The 21,500-nt window shown below is 44.7% G+C and overlaps 1 protein-coding gene across 2 annotated transcripts in view; it reads left to right on the top strand.

Moving 5' to 3' along the window:
- The window catches only part of TTBK1 (tau tubulin kinase 1), an 80,006-nt gene extending 66,957 nt beyond the window's left edge, over positions 1-13,049 (top strand). For both annotated transcript variants that reach the window (XM_072139836.1, XM_072139837.1), the window contains 2 exons: positions 9,559-11,030; positions 11,643-13,049. In XM_072139836.1, coding sequence (XP_071995937.1) covers positions 9,559-11,030; positions 11,643-12,066 — 1,896 coding nt within the window. In that variant the 3' untranslated portion in view covers positions 12,067-13,049. The remainder of the gene's footprint in view (positions 1-9,558; positions 11,031-11,642) is intronic.
- The last annotated feature ends 8,451 nt before the right edge of the window (positions 13,050-21,500 follow it).

The raw sequence follows: 21,500 nt of genomic DNA, 5'->3' as shown, positions 1-21,500 counted from the left end.
TCATAGGATACACTGGAAGATCAGCACACAGATAGTATAGACAGGCAGTGTGATGTCACATCTCATAGGATACACTGGAGACTCTGCACACAGCACACAGATAGTATAGACAGGCAGTGTGATGTTACATCTCATAGGATACACTGGAAGATCTGCACACAGCACACAGATAGTATAGACAGGCAGTGTGATGTTACATCTCATAGGATACACTGGAGACTCTGCACACAGCACACAGATAGTATAGACAGGCAGTGTGATGTCACATCTCATAGGATACACTGGAGACTTTGCACACAGCACACACAGATAGTATAGACAGGCAGTGTGATGTCACATCTCATAGGATACACTGGAGACCCTGCACACAGCACACACAGATAGTATAGACAGGCAGTGTGATGTTACATCTCATAGGATACACTGGAGACCCTGCACACAGCACACAGATAGTATAGACAGGCAGTGTGATGTTACATCTCATAGGATACACTGGAGACTCTGCACACAGCACACAGATAGTATAGACAGGCAGTGTGATGTTACATCTCATAGGATACACTGGAGACTCTGCACACAGCACACAGATAGTATAGACAGGCAGTGTGATGTTACATCTCATAGGATACACTGGAGACTCTGCACACAGCACACAGATAGTATAGACAGGCAGTGTGATGTCACATCTCATAGGATGCACTGGAGACTCTGCACACAGCACACAGATAGTATAGACAGGCAGTGTGATGTCACATCTCATAGGATACACTGGAGACCCTGCACACAGCACACAGATAGTATAGACAGGCAGTGTGATGTCACATCTCATAGGATACACTGGAGGCTCTGCACACAGCACACAGTATAGACAGGCAGTGTGATGTTACTTCTCATAGGATACACTGGAGACTCTGCACACAGCACACAGATAATATAGACAGGCAGTGTGATGTCACATCTCATAGGATACACTGGAGACCCTGCACACAGCACACAGATAGTATAGACAGGCAGTGTGATGTCACATCTCATAGGATACACTGGAGACCCTGCACACAGCACACAGATAGTATAGACAGGCAGTGTGATGTTACATCTCATAGGATACACTGGAGACTCTGCACACAGCACACACAGATAGTATAGACAGGCAGTGTGATGTCACATCTCATAGGATACACTGGAGACCCTGCACACAGCACACACAGATAGTATAGAAAGGCAGTGTGATGTCACATCTCATAGGATACACTGGAGACTCTGCACACAGCACACACAGATAGTATAGACAGGCAGTGTGATGTCACATCTCATAGGATACACTGGAGACTCTGCACACAGCACACACAGATAGTATATACATGCAGTGTGATGTTACATCTCATAGGATACACTGGAGACCCTGCACACAGCACACAGATAGTATATACAGGCAGTGTGATGTCACATCTCATAGGATACACTGGAGACTCTGCACACAGCACACAGATAGTATAGACAGGCAGTGTGATGTCACATCTCATAGGATACACTGGAGGCTCTGCACACAGCACACAGTATAGACAGGCAGTGTGATGTTACTTCTCATAGGAAACACTGGAGACTCTGCACACAGATAGTATAGACAGGCAGTGTGATGTTACATCTCATAGGATACACTGGAGACTCTGCACACAGCACACAGATAGTATAGACAGGCAGTGTGATGTCACATCTCATAGGATACACTGGAGACCCTGCACACAGCACACACAGATAGTATAGACAGGCAGTGTGATGTTACATCTCATAGGATACACTGGAGACCCTGCACACAGCACACAGATAGTATAGACAGGCAGTGTGATGTTACATCTCATAGGATACACTGGAGACTCTGCACACAGCACACAGATAGTATAGACAGGCAGTGTGATGTTACATCTCATAGGATACACTGGAGACTCTGCACACAGCACACAGATAGTATAGACAGGCAGTGTGATGTTACATCTCATAGGATACACTGGAGACTCTGCACACAGCACACAGATAGTATAGACAGGCAGTGTGATGTCACATCTCATAGGATGCACTGGAGACTCTGCACACAGCACACACAGATAATATAGACAGGCAGTGTGATGTCACATCTCATAGGATACACTGGAGACCCTGCACACAGCACACAGATAGTATAGACAGGCAGTGTGATGTCACATCTCATAGGATACACTGGAGACCCTGCACACAGCACACAGATAGTATAGACAGGCAGTGTGATGTTACATCTCATAGGATACACTGGAGACTCTGCACACAGCACACACAGATAGTATAGACAGGCAGTGTGATGTCACATCTCATAGGATACACTGGAGACCCTGCACACAGCACACACAGATAGTATAGACAGGCAGTGTGATGTCACATCTCATAGGATACACTGGAGACCCTGCACACAGCACACAGATAGTATAGACAGGCAGTGTGATGTTACATCTCATAGGATACACTGGAGACTCTGCACACAGCACACACAGATAGTATAGACAGGCAGTGTGATGTCACATCTCATAGGATACACTGGAGACTCTGCACACAGCACACAGATAGTATAGACAGGCAGTGTGATGTTACATCTCATAGGATACACTGGAGACCCTGCACACAGCACACAGATAGTATAGACAGGCAGTGTGATGTTACATCTCATAGGATACACTGGAAGATCTGCACACAGCACACAGATAGTATAGACAGGCAGTGTGATGTCACATCTCATAGGATACACTGGAGACTCTGCACACAGCACACAGATAGTATAGACAGGCAGTGTGATGTTACATCTCATAGGATACACTGGAAGATCTGCACACAGCACACAGATAGTATAGACAGGCAGTGTGATGTTACATCTCATAGGATACACTGGAGACTCTGCACACAGCACACAGATAGTATAGACAGGCAGTGTGATGTCACATCTCATAGGATACACTGGAGACTTTGCACACAGCACACACAGATAGTATAGACAGGCAGTGTGATGTCACATCTCATAGGATACACTGGAGACCCTGCACACAGCACACACAGATAGTATAGACAGGCAGTGTGATGTTACATATCATAGGATACACTGGAGACTCTGCACACAGCACACAGATAGTATAGACAGGCAGTGTGATGTTACATCTCATAGGATACACTGGAGACTCTGCACACAGCACACAGATAGTATAGACAGGCAGTGTGATGTCACATCTCATAGGATGCACTGGAGACTCTGCACACAGCACACAGATAGTATAGACAGGCAGTGTGATGTCACATCTCATAGGATACACTGGAGACCCTGCACACAGCACACAGATAGTATAGACAGGCAGTGTGATGTCACATCTCATAGGATACACTGGAGGCTCTGCACACAGCACACAGTATAGACAGGCAGTGTGATGTTACTTCTCATAGGATACACTGGAGACTCTGCACACAGCACACAGATAATATAGACAGGCAGTGTGATGTCACATCTCATAGGATACACTGGAGACCCTGCACACAGCACACAGATAGTATAGACAGGCAGTGTGATGTCACATCTCATAGGATACACTGGAGACCCTGCACACAGCACACAGATAGTATAGACAGGCAGTGTGATGTTACATCTCATAGGATACACTGGAGACTCTGCACACAGCACACACAGATAGTATAGACAGGCAGTGTGATGTCACATCTCATAGGATACACTGGAGACCCTGCACACAGCACACACAGATAGTATAGACAGGCAGTGTGATGTCACATCTCATAGGATACACTGGAGACCCTGCACACAGCACACAGATAGTATAGACAGGCAGTGTGATGTTACATCTCATAGGATACACTGGAGACTCTGCACACAGCACACACAGATAGTATAGACAGGCAGTGTGATGTCACATCTCATAGGATACACTGGAGACTCTGCACACAGCACACAGATAGTATAGACAGGCAGTGTGATGTTACATCTCATAGGATACACTGGAGACCCTGCACACAGCACACAGATAGTATAGACAGGCAGTGTGATGTTACATCTCATAGGATACACTGGAAGATCTGCACACAGCACACAGATAGTATAGACAGGCAGTGTGATGTCACATCTCATAGGATACACTGGAGACCCTGCACACAGCACACAGATAGTATAGACAGGCAGTGTGATGTTACATCTCATAGGATACACTGGAGACCCTGCACACAGCACACAGATAGTATAGACAGGCAGTGTGATGTCACATCTCATAGGATACACTGGAGACTCTGCACACAGCACACACAGATAGTATAGACAGGCAGTGTGATGTTACATCTCATAGGATACACTGGAGGCTCTGCACACAGCACACAGATAGTATAGACAGGCAGTGTGATGTCACATCTCATAGGATACACTGGAGACTCTGCACACAGCACACAGATAGTATAGACAGGCAGTGTGATGTTACATCTCATAGGATACACTGGAAGATCTGCACACAGCACACAGATAGTATAGACAGGCAGTGTGATGTTACATCTCATAGGATACACTGGAGACTCTGCACACAGCACACAGATAGTATAGACAGGCAGTGTGATGTCACATCTCATAGGATACACTGGAGACTTTGCACACAGCACACACAGATAGTATAGACAGGCAGTGTGATGTCACATCTCATAGGATACACTGGAGACCCTGCACACAGCACACAGATAGTATAGACAGGCAGTGTGATGTCACATCTCATAGGATACACTGGAGACCCTGCACACAGCACACACAGATAGTATAGAAAGGCAGTGTGATGTCACATCTCATAGGATACACTGGAGACTCTGCACACAGCACACACAGATAGTATAGACAGGCAGTGTGATGTCACATCTCATAGGATACACTGGAGACTCTGCACACAGCACACACAGATAGTATATACATGCAGTGTGATGTTACATCTCATAGGATACACTGGAGACCCTGCACACAGCACACAGATAGTATATACAGGCAGTGTGATGTCACATCTCATAGGATACACTGGAGACTCTGCACACAGCACACAGATAGTATAGACAGGCAGTGTGATGTCACATCTCATAGGATACACTGGAGGCTCTGCACACAGCACACAGTATAGACAGGCAGTGTGATGTTACTTCTCATAGGAAACACTGGAGACTCTGCACACAGCACACAGATAGTATAGACAGGCAGTGTGATGTTACATCTCATAGGATACACTGGAGACTCTGCACACAGCACACAGATAGTATAGACAGGCAGTGTGATGTCACATATCATAGGATACATTGGAGACCCTGCACACAGCACACAGATAGTATAGACAGGCAGTGTGATGTCACATCTCATAGGATACACTGGAGACCCTGCACACAGCACACACAGATAGTATAGACAGGCAGTGTGATGTTACATCTCATAGGATACACTGGAGACCCTGCACACAGCACACAGATAGTATAGACAGGCAGTGTGATGTTACATCTCATAGGATACACTGGAGACTCTGCACACAGCACACAGATAGTATAGACAGGCAGTGTGATGTTACATCTCATAGGATACACTGGAGACTCTGCACACAGCACACAGATAGTATAGACAGGCAGTGTGATGTTACATCTCATAGGATACACTGGAGACTCTGCACACAGCACACAGATAGTATAGACAGGCAGTGTGATGTCACATCTCATAGGATGCACTGGAGACTCTGCACACAGCACACAGATAGTATAGACAGGCAGTGTGATGTTACATCTCATAGGATACACTGGAGACCCTGCACACAGCACACAGATAGTATAGACAGGCAGTGTGATGTCACATCTCATAGGATGCACTGGAGACTCTGCACACAGCACACAGATAGTATAGACAGGCAGTGTGATGTTACATCTCATAGGATACACTGGAGACTCTGCACACAGCACACAGATAATATAGACAGGCAGTGTGATGTCACATCTCATAGGATACACTGGAGACCCTGCACACAGCACACAGATAGTATAGACAGGCAGTGTGATGTCACATCTCATAGGATACACTGGAGACCCTGCACACAGCACACAGATAGTATAGACAGGCAGTGTGATGTTACATCTCATAGGATACACTGGAGACTCTGCACACAGCACACACAGATAGTATAGACAGGCAGTGTGATGTCACATCTCATAGGATACACTGGAGACCCTGCACACAGCACACACAGATAGTATAGACAGGCAGTGTGATGTCACATCTCATAGGATACACTGGAGACTCTGCACACAGCACACACAGATAGTATAGACAGGCAGTGTGATGTCACATCTCATAGGATACACTGGAGACTCTGCACACAGCACACAGATAGTATAGACAGGCAGTGTGATGTTACATCTCATAGGATACACTGGAGACCCTGCACACAGCACACAGATAGTATAGACAGGCAGTGTGATGTTACATCTCATAGGATACACTGGAAGATCTGCACACAGCACACAGATAGTATAGACAGGCAGTGTGATGTCACATCTCATAGGATACACTGGAGACTCTGCACACAGCACACAGATAGTATAGACAGGCAGTGTGATGTTACATCTCATAGGATACACTGGAAGATCTGCACACAGCACACAGATAGTATAGACAGGCAGTGTGATGTTACATCTCATAGGATACATTGGAGACTCTGCACACAGCACACAGATAGTATAGACAGGCAGTGTGATGTCACATCTCATAGGATACACTGGAGACCCTGCACACAGCACACAGATAGTATAGACAGGCAGTGTGATGTTACATCTCATAGGATACACTGGAGACTCTGCACACAGCACACAGATAGTATAGACAGGCAGTGTGATGTCACATCTCATAGGATACACTGGAGACTTTGCACACAGCACACACAGATAGTATAGACAGGCAGTGTGATGTCACATCTCATAGGATACACTGGAGACCCTGCACACAGCACACAGATAGTATAGACAGGCAGTGTGATGTCACATCTCATAGGATACACTGGAGACCCTGCACACAGCACACACAGATAGTATAGAAAGGCAGTGTGATGTCACATCTCATAGGATACACTGGAGACTCTGCACACAGCACACACAGATAGTATAGACAGGCAGTGTGATGTCACATCTCATAGGATACACTGGAGACTCTGCACACAGCACACACAGATAGTATATACATGCAGTGTGATGTTACATCTCATAGGATACACTGGAGACCCTGCACACAGCACACAGATAGTATATACAGGCAGTGTGATGTCACATCTCATAGGATACACTGGAGACTCTGCACACAGCACACAGATAGTATAGACAGGCAGTGTGATGTCACATCTCATAGGATACACTGGAGGCTCTGCACACAGCACACAGTATAGACAGGCAGTGTGATGTTACTTCTCATAGGAAACACTGGAGACTCTGCACACAGCACACAGATAGTATAGACAGGCAGTGTGATGTTACATCTCATAGGATACACTGGAGACTCTGCACACAGCACACAGATAGTATAGACAGGCAGTGTGATGTCACATATCATAGGATACACTGGAGACCCTGCACACAGCACACAGATAGTATAGACAGGCAGTGTGATGTCACATCTCTTAGGATACACTGGAGACCCTGCACACAGCACACACAGATAGTATAGACAGGCAGTGTGATGTTACATCTCATAGGATACACTGGAGACCCTGCACACAGCACACAGATAGGATAGACAGGCAGTGTGATGTTACATCTCATAGGATACACTGGAGACCCTGCACACAGCACACAGATAGTATAGACAGGCAGTGTGATGTTACATCTCATAGGATACACTGGAGACTCTGCACACAGCACACAGATAGTATAGACAGGCAGTGTGATGTTACATCTCATAGGATACACTGGAGACTCTGCACACAGCACACAGATAGTATAGACAGGCAGTGTGATGTTACATCTCATAGGATACACTGGAGACTCTGCACACAGCACACAGATAGTATAGACAGGCAGTGTGATGTCACATCTCATAGGATGCACTGGAGACTCTGCACACAGCACACACAGATAATATAGACAGGCAGTGTGATGTCACATCTCATAGGATACACTGGAGACCCTGCACACAGCACACAGATAGTATAGACAGGCAGTGTGATGTCACATCTCATAGGATACACTGGAGACCCTGCACACAGCACACAGATAGTATAGACAGGCAGTGTGATGTTACATCTCATAGGATACACTGGAGACTCTGCACACAGCACACACAGATAGTATAGACAGGCAGTGTGATGTCACATCTCATAGGATACACTGGAGACCCTGCACACAGCACACACAGATAGTATAGACAGGCAGTGTGATGTCACATCTCATAGGATACACTGGAGACCCTGCACACAGCACACAGATAGTATAGACAGGCAGTGTGATGTTACATCTCATAGGATACACTGGAGACTCTGCACACAGCACACACAGATAGTATAGACAGGCAGTGTGATGTCACATCTCATAGGATACACTGGAGACTCTGCACACAGCACACAGATAGTATAGACAGGCAGTGTGATGTTACATCTCATAGGATACACTGGAGACCCTGCACACAGCACACAGATAGTATAGACAGGCAGTGTGATGTTACATCTCATAGGATACACTGGAAGATCTGCACACAGCACACAGATAGTATAGACAGGCAGTGTGATGTCACATCTCATAGGATACACTGGAGACTCTGCACACAGCACACAGATAGTATAGACAGGCAGTGTGATGTTACATCTCATAGGATACACTGGAAGATCTGCACACAGCACACAGATAGTATAGACAGGCAGTGTGATGTTACATCTCATAGGATACACTGGAAGATCTGCACACAGCACACAGATAGTATAGACAGGCAGTGTGATGTTACATCTCATAGGATACACTGGAAGATCTGCACACAGCACACAGATAGTATAGACAGGCAGTGTGATGTCACATCTCATAGGATACACTGGAGACTCTGCACACAGCACACAGATAGTATAGACAGGCAGTGTGATGTTACATCTCATAGGATACACTGGAAGATCTGCACACAGCACACAGATAGTATAGACAGGCAGTGTGATGTTACATCTCATAGTATACACTGGAGACTCTGCACACAGCACACAGATAGTATAGACAGGCAGTGTGATGTCACATCTCATAGGATACACTGGAGACTCTGCACACAGCACACAGATAGTATAGACAGGCAGTGTGATGTTACATCTCATAGGATACACTGGAGACTCTGCACACAGCACACAGATAGTATAGACAGGCAGTGTGATGTCACATCTCATAGGATACACTGGAAGATCTGCACACAGAGCCAGTTCTGGAGATATTTGTTTTTTATTTCCTGGAGAATTCAGTATTTATTTCCAGTTTTATATTATTATCTCATGTTTCTTGTAATCTTTGTTATTTCTTCTGCAGGTCCTTAACTTGAAGCACTTTGAAATCAATGGAATGCCCAAGGTGGTGCCTTTAAACTTGGCTTACCAAGACTTTAAGAAAGACATCTCAGATAGCAAAGAATTACTTCGTGTCCCACACAGGATGAAGAAGGTGGACTTCTCCAGTGTGGTCCTGCCGGCCATGCATGCCCCAGAGCCCCACATCATCATCAACGGCAGATGTCCACGAGATGAAGAAGCAGAAGAGGAGACGGAGGAAGAGGAGGCTGAGTTTCTAGTCGAAGACCTAGATCTTCAGAGTGGATCCAGTAGCGAAGTAAGTCAGAAGAGTACAGAGCGGAGTCAGGAAGCCGCTCCTTCCACGTTACTGGCCGATGACCAGAAGGATTCCCGAGGTAAAGCCTCCACCGCAGAGAACGATCTAGAACTAGAGGAAGGCTCTAAGACCTTAGTGCTGTTCTCACCCGGAGACATGAAAAAGTCACCAGTCACAAATGAACTCATGTTAGAACTGGAACTGGGAACTCTTGCTGCTTTGACGCCTCAAGGAGAGAAGCCACAACCCACGGGCAGCCAGTTGGATGTGTCTGAACCAGGGACTTTATCTTCCATTCTCAAATCAGAACCAAAACCACCGTGCATCGCTGCTGCCACCTCCTCCCCCTTTACCAAAGTTGAACGCACATTTGTTCACATTGCTGAAAAGACGCACCTAAATGTTATGTCTTCCACCGGGCAGCTGATGAGGTTGGAGGAGCATCCAGTCCTGGGACAGTACGAGGAGGCACTTACAGAAGAAACCGAAAGGCGTAAAGGCTCTATTACATCTGCTGCAGATCTAGTGGACATTGACCCCTATGCACCGTCAACAAGTCACGTGGAAGACACCGGAGAGCTTCAGCCGGATTCCAATGCCACGAATGGAGTGAGCAAATCTGAGGAGCAGCTGGAGAAAGACATTGTGAATGAAGACACCGAGCAGGAAAAGATTGTGCTTTCCACCGATCGCCTTAACAAAACCCGTCATGGTACCAGCAAGGCTCCAACCCAGGGTGCCGGGGTTCGCTTTAGAAGCCGCATCCCTGTATTCCTGTCAGAAGAGGACACTGGATCTGATCGGTCTATGTCCATCTCTGCCAAAGAGAGATTCCAGAAGAGAACAAAACAGCTGGATCTTGCACGCTTGGTGATGGAAAAACGGCAGATCCGCCTACAACGCTTGGCCTCGGCAGGTTCATCATCTGCATCGTCTAGTGAAGATCGCAGGAGAACATCTGAGACGTTGTCTACAACTGGGTCTGAAGAAGAAACTCCGGAGTTTGACGACTCTGCCCCTCGGAAGGCAGCAAAAGAAAAAGCATTGTGCACGAGAAAGGAAGAGTATCTGAAAAGCAGGATCCCACGTCCCATTACACCGATGAAGGATCTAAGGCTGATGAGTCCACCAATCCCAACTGTCAGCAAACTGAAGGAATCCACAGCGGCCCTAAGGTAAGCATTTGGATGACAGCGGAGTGTGGGTTCAGTTATGCGACATATGGCACACACCTCATGGCCAACAAAACAGTAAAGATGCAACTCTAGAAAACATAGGAATTATCCATGACCAAATACATTGGGTGACAGGCTTAAAGGTCAGTTTCATTGTCCATGTTGGGGTTGTGGAAGAAGCACCATATGTTGGAAATATTTCACTGACTAAACAGAACCCGAGGACCTGGATACACAGTATCATAGTTATCTGTGGTGCCTCCTGGTGGTACTATGGTTCTGCACTATGGCCATCTCTACGGTCTACATACCCACGAGGAGGCACAGCATGATAGATGACTATGACTCTGAGGTCTGGGCCCTCGCACGGCTGCTCCCTTCCCCTGCTGGTTTGTCCTGTAGTGAAGATATCAGGACACTGGAGCTCATTGACAGAGCAGATCAAACAAATGTAAAAAAATATAAGGTCAGGAACTGCACGACCTGTAGACTACTGTATTCCTCCACTCATGCTGGACACAATACTCAGTGAGTGTTAGGGTCTGAAAACTAGCATGGGGTGGTTATTGCTTCTGACCTATGTTTAACTTTTATTTCTTCTGACACGTATAGGTACCAGCCTTCCCGGGCAACCATTGGTGGCACTACTGGGCTTTCCCCTGACCAGAAGCCTAAATCCCTTCACATGAGGTTTCCCCCTCTGTCAAGCCCAACCCCTTCTAGAACCAATGTACGAAGGGTCAGCCGGGGACCACCCAAGAGTCCAGTAGTCCCAGTGCGAACACTCAGCGCGTCACCACGAAGCCAATCACTCTCCAGAACAGAAAGTCCATCTCCATCTCGACAGAGAAGGCCAGCTACCACCACTCCCCGTGCACAACCCAACCCTAAACTTCAGCCACGAGCCCACGTCCCAGGCGAGTGTCCAGCAACACCGGCAGTTGCAAGAAAGGGACAAAGACTGAAGGTGCAAGTGCCGAATCTGGCAACCAAAGCAAAGCAGGGGCCGAGCGACGCAAGGGGAAACGGCAGATAATGGCCCCTTAGCGCGAGCCCCGCACTAGACTCACTCCAGCTCAGATAGGGAACATTGCTCTTCATTCAACCTGTGCTACGCAATATACACAGTCCCAGACGAGGACTGTACAATGGAAGCTGAGCTCTGCCAATCACAAAGGAACCATATTATGTTCACATTCGACATCCGTTGCTAAGATTGATAATTTATTTAAAAAACTACAATACTCTAAAGGACTACAAGTACCAGCCCATATTCACTGTGCGGAACTGCTGACCGAGGCTACACGAGCAACCAGCAGGCGAGAGCGATGAAGAACAAGTGGTGGGAGCAACCATGTCTCTGCTCCTCTCTCTCCGATGTCAGTTGACTGTTAGCACTGTATAACCGCATACACTAACCATATACTGTATATAGTATGTGTTATGCTATGCATCCCTACTGCAGATAGCCTTCCAGGGATTCCACCACTTGACCCAGGGAAATCTCCTTATCTCGTCCAGGTATCACTGATAAATTGTCTCGGCCAACGAGCCCTCGAGGAGGATACACGATGAAGGTGCGAAATACTAGAGAACAAGGGCTGAGCACAGACGGGACACTCCATAGCTGTGTCCACCACACGCACTTCTTCTCAGTTTTTGTTTGGGGCACCATGATTTACCACAGTGCAGCACAATGTGACGGTTGAGTCCAGGTCGTAGGGTTGTGCGTTTCCTGGTTTCCCGGATGGACAAGATCTTGGACTGAGCGGAGGTCACAGGGAATCAGAAGACTTGTCCAAAACTGTTTACACACCGCAACCAGATTGTAATGGTCCCCATGTCTGCCGGGCTGAACCTACACGCATGTCACGGGGGAGGTGGCAGACGCATGGAGGACCAGGAGGTCTCTTCTCCCCCACAAGCTTTATAGACTCTGGGGAGAAGCAGCATCACATAACGCTTCTTATTACATTATGACATCCCATAATATCATGAAATAAAGCCTGCTATACAATGGCTCCGCTCATTTAATGACTGGTCCACCCCTGATCTATAATATTGATTAGATACAGTAACCCAGATCCATACATGGTAGAAACCTCTATAACATGGGTGAGATACAGCAGCCCTATGTAAAGATATTTCCATAATATAGATTCCAGATGAGTTGCATCCAGGGACATCTTCTCTGATGGGAAGACTGGGGATGGCGTGTATCTTCTGAATCGCTCCAGTCTCCTCCATACAGACATGTATTAGGAGAATACTGGAGCCCCCACAGTTTCCCTCACTGGACTTTATACTGACCTAGTTTGACTCCAGGTAATAAAGATTTCACAGTCTGCTGAGAGGGCGGGGCCTGGAGCGCAGGGTATCATAAATCTCAGTGCACAGAGAGGATTTATATTACATAGCCTGCCATAAATCAGGACATCACTGGATGGCTCTTCTAGCCCCCCTTTACACAAGGTGTAAGACATGGCTCGAGGTGATTGCAAATAATGAGACTGGTGCAAGAAAGGAATAAGATGTCACTGTGTGCAAAGAATGTGCCCTTATTAAGGTACCTGGCAGGCGGTAATAGACATTATTATACAGAAAATTACAGAGTGTAGGGCCGGTGTATCCGTGGTGGTCATCTCCACATGGTCGCCATTGGGTCTACACCCAAGATCTATGTCCATCATGGAGGAAAATAACTGCAGAAGATATACGTCAAAGTCGTGTAGTTCAGAGGCTTTGGATGTGATTGGGTTGTCAGTCCATGTTACTTCTATTCATCTTCCTATATTGATGGGTGGGGTTGGACAACCAGTAGCTTCGGACTCTAGAGATGTTTGTTTTAGGAGGCTCCGAGGTTCCATACCTTGGGACCCCCTTGGAACTGCCCTTGTACCCCAAGTGTTTTCTCCCGCTCGGTAGGTGTTTTCTAGCTGTATTATCCGGTTTCCTCCTTTATCCAGTTCAGATCTAGTGATGTATCCGTTACTACAGGCGGTAACAGGATAAGGAGATAATCAGATCACAGCAATGTGACACTAATTCTCCTCCTCACAAGGTCCTCATTCATGGCACTGGCACGGATGTGTCCCCTCACACTCCAGGGCACTGCAGAGGTTAATATCACAGTAGAGGATAATATCGGAAAACATGATTCTCTATTAGCGCCAGTTTAAACTCACTGGGACGATATCCTTCCACCACGGCCATAGAAAGAAATGAGAACGGCTAAACCCAAGACACCACCGTACTGGTATAAGCACATGGCCCCCATACCATAGTCCAGTGTCCCATCACAGGCCTATGAGGAGTGAGACATCACATAGATCTAATCACTTCACTGAACTATACACCCAGAACGTCACATATCACATCAACTGTTAGTCCAGTATTAACTTTATACAGAACTCCCAAACAACAGTCACATCACATAGACCTCTAGTATGGTGGTAACATCTCATACAGTAGACCTCTAGTATGGTGGTAACATCTCATACAGTAGACCTCTAGTATGGTGGTAACATCTCATACAGTAGACCTCTAGTATGGTGGTAACATAACATACAGTAGACCTCTAGTATGGTGGTAACATCACATACAGTAGACCTCTAGTATGGTGGTAACATCACATACAGTAGACCTCTAGTATGGTGGTAACATCTCATACAGTAGACCTCTAGTATGGTGGTAACATCACATACAGTAGACCTCTAGTATGGTGGTAACATCTCATACAGTAGACCTCTAGTATGGTGGTAACATCACATACAGTAGACCTCTAGTATGGTGGTAACATCACATACAGTAGACCTCTAGTATGGTGGTAACATCTCATACAGTAGACCTCTAGTATGGTGGTAACATCTCATACAGTAGACCTCTAGTATGGTGGTAACATCTCATACAGTAGACCTCTAGTATGGTGGTAACATCACATACAGTAGACCTCTAGTATGGTGGTAACATCTCATACAGTAGACCTCTAGTATGGTGGTAACATCACATACAGTAGACCTCTAGTATGGTGGTAACATCTCATACAGTAGACCTCTAGTATGGTGGTAACATCTCATACAGTAGACCTCTAGTATGGTGGTAACATCTCATACAGTAGACCTCTAGTATGGTGGTAACATCACATACAGTAGACCTCTAGTTTGGTGGTAACATCACATACAGTAGACCTCTAGTATGGTGGTAACATCACATACAGTAGACCTCTAGTATGGTAGTAACATCACATACAGTAGACCTCTAGTATGGTGGTTACATCACATACTGTAGACCTCTAGTATGGTGGTAACATCTCATAAAGTAGACCTCTAGTATGGTGGTAACATCACATACAGTAGACCTCTAGTATGGTGGTAACATCACATACAGTAGACCTCTAGTTTGGTGGTAACATCACATACAGTAGACCTCTAGTATGGTGGTTACATCACATACTGTAGACCTCTAGTATGGTGGTAACATCTCATAAAGTAGACCTCTAGTATGGTGGTTACATCTCATACAGTAGACCTCTAGTATGGTGGTAACATCACATACAGTAGACTTCTAGTATGGTGGTAACATCACATACAGTAGACCTCTAGTATGGTGGTAACATCACATACAGTAGACCTCTAGTATGGTGGTTACATCACATACAGTAGACCTCTAGTATGGTGGTTACATCTCATACAGTAGACCTCTAGTATGGTGGTAACATCACATACAGCAGACCTCTAGTATGGTGGTAACATCACATACAGTAGATCTCTTGTATGGTGGTAACATCACATACAGTAGACCTCTAGTATGGTGGTAACATCACATACAGTAGACCTCTAGTATGGTGGTTACATCACATACAGTAGACCTCTAGTATGGTGGTAACATCACATACAGTAGACCTCTAGTATGGTGGTAACATCACATACAGTAGACCTCTAGTATGGTGGTAACATCACATACAGTAGACCTCTAGTATGGTGGTTACATCTCATACAGTAGACCTCTAGTTTGGTGGTAACATCACATACAGTAGACCTCTAGTATGGTGGTAACATCACATACAGTAGTCCTCTAGTATGGTGGTAACATCACATACAGTAGACCTCTAGTATGGTGGTAACATCACATACAGTAGACCTCTAGTATGGTGGTAACATCACATACAGTAGACCTCTAGTATGGTGGTAACATCACATACAGTAGACCTCTAGTATGGTGGTAACATCACATACAGTAGACCTCTAGTTTGGTGGTAACATCACATACAGTAGACCTCTAGTATGGTGGTTACATCACATACTGTAGACCTCTAGTATGGTGGTAACATCTCATAAAGTAGACCTCTAGTATGGTGGTAACATCACATACAGTAGACCTCTAGTATGGTGGTTACATCACATACAATAGACCTCTAGTATGGTGGTTACATCTCATACAGTAGACCTCTAGTATGGTGGTAACATCTCATACAGTAGACCTCTAGTATGGTGGTAACATCACATACAGTAGACCTCTAGTATGGTGGTAACATCTCATACAGTAGACCTCTAGTATGGTGGTAACATCACATACAGTAGACCTCTAGTATGGTGGTAACATCACATACAGTAGACCTCTAGTATGGTGGTAACATCACATACAGTAGACCTCTAGTATGGTGGTAACATCACATACAGTAGACCTCTAGTATGGTGGTTACATCACATACAGTAGACCTCTAGTATGGTGGTAACATCACATACAGTAGACCTCTAGTATGGTGGTAACATCACATACAGTAGACCTCTAGTATGGTGGTAACATCACATACAGTAGACCTCTAGTATGGTGGTTACATCACATACAGTAGACCTCTAGTATGGTGGTAACATCACATACAGTAGACCTCTAGTATGGTGGTAACATCACATACAGTAGACCTCTAGTATGGTGGTAACATCACATACAGTAGACCTCTAGTATGGTGGTTACATCTCATACAGTAGACCTCTAGTTTGGTGGTAACATCACATACAGTAGACCTCTAGTATGGTGGTAACATCACATACAGTAGACCTCTAGTATGGTGGTAACATCACATACAGTAGACCTCTAGTATGGTGGTAACATCACATACAGTAGACCTCTAGTATGGTGGTAACATCACATACAGTAGACCTCTAGTATGGTGGTTACATCACATACAGTAGACCTCTAGTATGGTGGTAACATCACATACAGTAGACCTCTAGTATGGTGGTAACATCACATACAGTAGACCTCTAGTATGGTGGTAACATCACATACAGTAGACCTCTAGTATGGTGGTTACATCACATACAGTAGACCTCTAGTATGGTGGTAACATCACATACAGTAGACCTCTAGTATGGTGGTAACATCACATACAGTAGACCTCTAGTATGGTGGTAACATCACATACAGTAGACCTCTAGTATGGTGGTTACATCTCATACAGTAGACCTCTAGTTTGGTGGTAACATCACATACAGTAGACCTCTAGTATGGTGGTAACATCACATACAGTAGACCTCTAGTATGGTGGTAACATCACATACAGTAGACCTCTAGTATGGTGGTAACATCACATACAGTAGACCTCTAGTATGGTGGTAACATCACATACAGTAGACCTCTAGTTTGGTGGTAACATCACATACAGTAGACCTCTAGTATGGTGGTTACATCACATACTGTAGACCTCTAGTATGGTGGTAACATCTCATAAAGTAGACCTCTAGTATGGTGGTAACATCACATACAGTAGACCTCTAGTATGGTGGTTACATCACATACAATAGACCTCTAGTATGGTGGTTACATCTCATACAGTAGACCTCTAGTATGGTGGTAACATCTCATACAGTAGACCTCTAGTATGGTGGTAACATCACATACAGTAGACCTCTAGTATGGTGGTAACATCTCATACAGTAGACCTCTAGTATGGTGGTAACATCACATACAGTAGACCTCTAGTATGGTGGTAACATCACATACAGTAGACCTCTAGTATGGTGGTAACATCACATACAGTAGACCTCTAGTATGGTGGTTACATCTCATACAGTAGACCTCTAGTATGGTGGTAACATCTCATACAGTAGACCTCTAGTATGGTGGTAACATCACATACAGTAGACCTCTAGTATGGTGGTAACATCACATGATACAGTAGACCTCTAGTATGGTGGTTACATCTCATACAGTAGACCTCTAGTATGGTGGTAACATCTCATACAGTAGACCTCTAGTATGGTGGTAACATCACATACAGTAGACCTCTAGTATGGTGGTAACATCTCATACAGTAGACCTCTAATATGGTGGTAACATCTCATACAGTAGACCTCTAGTATGGTGGTAACATCTCATACAGTAGACCTCTAGTATGGTGGTAACATCACATATAGTAGACCTCTAGTATGGTGGTAACATCACATATAGTAGACCTCTAGTTTGGTGGTAACATCACATACAGTAGACCTCTAGTATGGTGGTAACATCTCATACAGTAGACCTCTAGTATGGTGGTAACATCACATATAGTAGACCTCTAGTATGGGGGTTACATCACATATAGTAGACCTCTAGTATGGGGGTTACATCACATACAGTAGACCTCTAGTATGGTGGTAACATCTCATACAGTAGACCTCTAGTATGGGGGTTACATCACATATAGTAGACCTCTAGTATGGTGGTAACATCACATACAGTAGACCTCTAGTATGGTGGTTACATCTCATACAGCAGACCTCTAGTATGGTGGTAACATCTCATACAGTAGACCTCTAGTATGGTGGTTACATCACATACAGTAGACCTCTAGTATGGTGGTAACATCACATACAGTAGACCTCTAGTATGGTGGTTACATCTCATACAGTAGACCTCTAGTATGGTGGTTACATCACATACAGTAGACCTCTAGTATGGTGGTTACATTACATACAGTAGACCTCTAGTATGGTGGTTACATTACATACAGTAGACCTCTAGTATGGTGGTAACATAACATGCGATAGATTTCTAGTTTGGTGGTAACATCACATACAGTAGACCTTTAGTATGGTGGTAACATCTCATACAGTAGACCTCTAGTATGGGGGTAACATCTCATACAGTAGACCTCTAGTATGGTGGTTACATCACATACAGTAGACCTCTAGTATGGTGGTAACATCACATACAGTAGACCTCTAGTATGGTGGTAACATCTCATACAGTAGACCTCTAGTATGGGGGTAACATCTCATACAGTAGACCTCTAGTATGTTGGTAACATCTCATACAGTAGACCTCTAGTATGGTGGTAACATCACATACAGTAGACCTCTAGTATGGTGGTTACATCACATACAGTAGACCTCTAGTATGGGGGTTACATCACATACAGTAGACCTCTAGTATGATGGTAACATTACATACAGTAGACCTCTAGTATGGTGGTAACATCTCATACAGTAGACCTCTAGTATGGTGGTAACATCTCATACAGTAGACTTCTAGTATGGTGGTAACATCCCATACAATATACCTCTAGTATGGTGGTAACATCTCATACAGTAGACCTCTAGTATGGTGGTAACATCACATACAGTAGACCTCTAGTATGGTGGTAACATCTCATACAGTAGACCTCTAGTATGGTGGTAACATCACATACAGTAGACCTCTAGTATGGTGGTAACATCTCATACAGTAGACCTCTAGTATGGTGCTTATATAACATACAGTAGACCTCTAGTATGGTGGTAACATCACATACAGTAGACCTCTAGTATGGTGGTAACATCTCACACAGTAGACCTCTAGTATGGTGGTTACATCTCATAAAGTAGACCTCTAGTATGGTGGTTACATCACATACAGTAGACCTCTAGTATGGTGGTTACATCTCATAAAGTAGACCTCTAGTATGGTGGTTACATTACATACAGTAGACCTCTAGTATGGTGGTAACATCACATACAGTAGACCTCTAGTATGGTGGTAACATCACATACAGTAGACCTCTAGTATGGTGGTAACATCTCATAAAGTAGACCTCTAGTATGGTGGTTACATTACATACAGTAGATCTCTTGTATGGTGGTAACATCTCATACAGTAGACCTCTAGTATGATGGTAACATTACATACAGTAGACCTCTAGTATGGTGGTTCCATCTCATACAGTAGACCTCTAGTATGATGGTAACATTACATACAGTAGACCTCTAGTATGGTGGTTCCATCTCATACAGTAGACCTCTAGTATGGGGGTTACATCACATACAGTAGACCTCTAGTATGGTGGTAACATCTCATACAGTAGACCTCTAGTATGGTGGTTACATATCATACAGTAAAACTCTAGTATGGTGGTAACATCACATACAGTAGACCTCTAGTATGGTGGTAACACCTCATACAGTAGTCCTCTAGTATGGTGGTAACATCACATACAGTAGACCTCTAGTATGGTGGTAACATCTCATACAGTAAACCTCTAGTATGGTGGTAACATCACATGATACAGTAGACCATAAGTATGGTGGTAACATCTCATACAGTAGACCTCTAGTATGGTGGTAACATCTCATACAGTAAACCTCTAGTATGGTGGTAACATCACATGATACAGTAGACCATAAGTATGGTGGTAACATCTCATACAGTAGTCCTCTAGTATGGTGGTAACATCACATACAGTAGACCTCTAGTATGGTGGTAACATCTCATACAGTAAACCTCTAGTATGGTGGTAACATCACATGATACAGTAGACCATAAGTATGGTGGTAACATCTCATACAGTAGACCTCTAGTATGGTGGTAACATCACATACAGTAGACCTCTAGTATGGTGGTTACATCTCATACAGTAGACCTCTAGTATGGTGGTTACATCACATACAGTAGACCTCTAGTATGGTGGTAACATCACATACAGTAGACCTCTAGTATGGTGGTAACATCACATACAGTAGACCTCTAGTATGGTGGTTACATCTCATACAGTAGACCTCTAGTATGGTGGTAACATCTCATACAGTAGACCTCTAGTATGGTGGTAACATCACATACAGTAGACCTCTAGTATGGTGGTTACATATCATACAGTAAAACTCTAGTATGGTGGTAACATCTCATACAGTAGACCATAAGTATGGTGGTAACATCTCATGCAGTAGACCTCTAGTATGGTGGTAACATCACATACAGTAGACCTCTAGTATGGTGGTAACATCTCATACAGTAGACCTCTAGTATGGTGGTAACATCACATACAGTAGACCTCTAGTATGGTGGTAACATCACATACAGTAGACCTCTAGTATGGTGGTAACATCACATACAGTAGACCTCTAGTATGGTGGTAACATCACATACAGTAGACCTCTAGTATGGTGGTAACATCTCATACAGTAGACCTCTAGTATGGTGGTAACATCACATACAGTAGACCTCTAGTATGGTGGT

This window comes from Engystomops pustulosus, chromosome 3, assembly GCF_040894005.1.
Source record: "Engystomops pustulosus chromosome 3, aEngPut4.maternal, whole genome shotgun sequence".
NCBI classification, from domain to species: domain Eukaryota; kingdom Metazoa; phylum Chordata; class Amphibia; order Anura; family Leptodactylidae; genus Engystomops; species Engystomops pustulosus.
This window is presented reverse-complemented; position numbering and strand designations above follow the sequence as displayed.